The sequence below is a fragment of the Austrofundulus limnaeus genome, unplaced genomic scaffold, assembly GCF_001266775.1.
Source record: "Austrofundulus limnaeus strain Quisiro unplaced genomic scaffold, Austrofundulus_limnaeus-1.0 Scaffold16, whole genome shotgun sequence".
In the NCBI taxonomy this organism is placed as follows: domain Eukaryota; kingdom Metazoa; phylum Chordata; class Actinopteri; order Cyprinodontiformes; family Rivulidae; genus Austrofundulus; species Austrofundulus limnaeus.
The window spans coordinates 547285-549997 of NW_013952418.1; the positions used below are offsets into that span (position 1 = coordinate 547285).

Here is a 2713-nt window from a genome sequence, read left to right on the forward strand (position 1 = left end):
ATCTAGGAGGCTCAGTTTATATGGATAGTTTTTATTTTTACAATAACAAGCTGCAACGAAAACGAGCAGAAAATAAATAAAACTTTATACTTCTTACCTTTTTTAAAAATGTAAGAAGTAAAAAGTAGGCTGAAAAATAATTAAGTACAGATACCCAAAGTTCTACTTAAGTACAGTATCAAAGTATTTGTACTTATTTATTTAACAACTCGGGGCATCAGAAGACTTGTAATGTGTGTAAAGGACACACAGGAGGGGGGGTCTGGGGGTCCTCCCCCAAAAAACTTTGAATAAATTAGAGGATTTTTCATGATTTTTAGTCTATTTTAACAGATAAGACACAAGATACTTTTACCTACATAAATAAACACCTGATTTAATGACTCGAGACTGATTCATTAACCTGTTTTAAAACACAGTTATGACTCAAATAATTAAATTAATGTGACAAATCATCCAAAAAAATCTTAGAGGACGATTTTACATTAATTTATAAGATCGATACGTGGATATCTGAAACTGATTAGAAAAGTAACGATAGAAAATTGACAGATTTATTTACTGAGCTTTATTTAACCAGGCAAATCCCAATTATGAAATCAAATTTTTAGCCCTTCCTAGAAATAAAAGTTAAATTTAAATAAGCCTATCACTTTTTTGTACCGGTCAAAATACAATAAATTATAAAACATGTCTTTAGATCAGTAATTTATTACATTAAGTTCACACAGCTGACTAGAATGTAGTCAAAACAACGTATTTCCTTCACACCTGCCCATCCCCTCTTACCTGAGACTCTGGCTGGATCTCAGTTCATGGGCTGCAGTCGACGTGGTCCAAACACGCAAACGAACATGGTGAAAATAGTGTTTATTGGCGGTATGCCCGATTTATATTCCGGTGCACGTAACGGCGCGCCGAGACGGAGTTCTGCCTGAACTCATCCTCACCGTCAGTGAACGGTGAATAAAAAAGAGGCGGACTCGCATCTTTCTGCTCACTGTCATCTGAGAATCCGCACTTTTCTGTCCTCGACTGTTTTCACTAACTCATATACTGTTTCTGAACTGGCAGTTTAAGCAATTATTTCGTTTATTAATTTATCAAAACAACATTTTATACACATTTGTCTGTAATTTTTAAACATGTGCTCACATTTCCGAGGTACAGCGAATGCATCGTGAGTTAGATTGCGGTGACGTCACGATTCAGGAAGTAAACATTGTCCATCGACGACAAAAGAGGCACAGGTGGGTTTTTTTTTCTCTGCTTTAGTCAGAAATTAGCTATTTCTACAAGCTATTTATTGTCATTTAACGTAATTTTAAATTTTTACTCTTTTCGCTGAAGTTTGTTTCGTGTTGGTTGTTTTTGTCTACAGTCTTTATTTTGATGTAGAAGGTTCTGGTTCCGGTGCACCGTTAGCTCTGACTCGTTGCTAGGTTTGTTTTAGGGAAATATTCTAGATTTAAATTCATAAGAAAAGAAGTAAGTGTATGATATATTATCCGTAAAATCAAGTTTTTATCAATAAAGCTCTTTTTTTTTACTCAATTTACAAAAATGTTTAAAATATGTGAGTTTACTTGATAAAATTATTGTTTCACTGAGATTTTTTTCATATTTTATCTGAGATTTATTTATTTAGTTAAATTATTTACTCCTCTGCACCTTTATTTGTCTGTCCAGGTGTTTGTTTTAGGTTTAGATGTTGATCCTGGTTGTCTGAACCTTAGACGTCAGGTCCGGTTCTACAGATGGCGTCTCTGGTCTGCACCCTGCAGGACCACCAGGACGATGTCAACTGGTGCTCCTTCTCAGCCAARCTGTTGGCCACCTGCTCCGGGGACAAAACCGTCCGGGTCTACAGCACCCGGGACTTCTCWGAGCTGCCCTTCTCGCCGCTGACGGGTCACGGCTACAGCGTCCACTGCGTCTGCTTCAGCACCTGTGGGCAGTTCCTGGCCTCCTGCTCCACGGACGCCACCACGGTGGTTTGGTCCACRGTGACGGGCGACATCGAGGCGGTCCTGGAGCACCCGGGCCGCAGCTCCGTCAGGATCTGCGCCCTGTCTCCGGACTCTGTGCACCTGGTCTCCGGGGCTTCTGATGGGACTTTGGCTCTGTGGGACTTCCCCTCCAARCGGCTGCTCAGGTAACATAAAAACGTGCGTCCCTGTCCTCCTGTGGTCCAGGTTTGGTCCCCMTCAACACAAACATTGTTTGGGTTTTGTTCTGAAGAACCGGTGGAGTGAGCGACACCACCATGGTGGCCTGCTCCTTCAGCCCCTGCAGTCAGATCTTTGCCACCGGGTCCACCTACGGAGACCTTCGTTTGTGGGACCTGGACCTGAACCAGCTGGGAGCCGAGAAGAACGCCCACGACTTGGGGGTCTCCTGCTGCACCTTCGCTCCCAGCATCCTGAGTGGTCAGAACCGTCAGTTTCATCCTCTTCTGTGTCCTTCTTATCAACCCTCAGAAGGTCTGAGTGGGCAAATCTGTCGTTCGTTCGTTCGTTCGTTCGTTCGTTCGTCTATCTATCTATCTATATTTATTTCTTATTCCTTCCTTCCTTCCTGTCTTCCTTCCTCCCTTCCTTCCTTCCTTCCTTCCTGTCTTTCTTCCTTCCTTCCTTCCTATCTTCCTTCCTTCCTTCCTGTCTTCCTTCCTCTCTTCCTTCCTTCCTTCCTTCCTTCCTTCCTTCCTTCCTTC

The 2713-nt window shown here is 42.1% G+C and overlaps 1 protein-coding gene across 1 annotated transcript in view; it reads left to right on the forward strand.

The window, feature by feature from the left end:
- The first annotated feature begins 1198 nt into the window (after positions 1 to 1198).
- Positions 1199 to 2713, forward strand: part of wdsub1 (WD repeat, sterile alpha motif and U-box domain containing 1) — a 17042-nt gene continuing 15527 nt past the window's right edge. Inside the window, exons 1-3 of the mRNA XM_014002980.1 lie at positions 1199 to 1250; positions 1690 to 2155; positions 2242 to 2516. Of these exons, the coding sequence (XP_013858434.1) occupies positions 1758 to 2155; positions 2242 to 2516 (673 nt within the window). The 5' untranslated portion in view covers positions 1199 to 1250; positions 1690 to 1757. The remainder of the gene's footprint in view (positions 1251 to 1689; positions 2156 to 2241; positions 2517 to 2713) is intronic.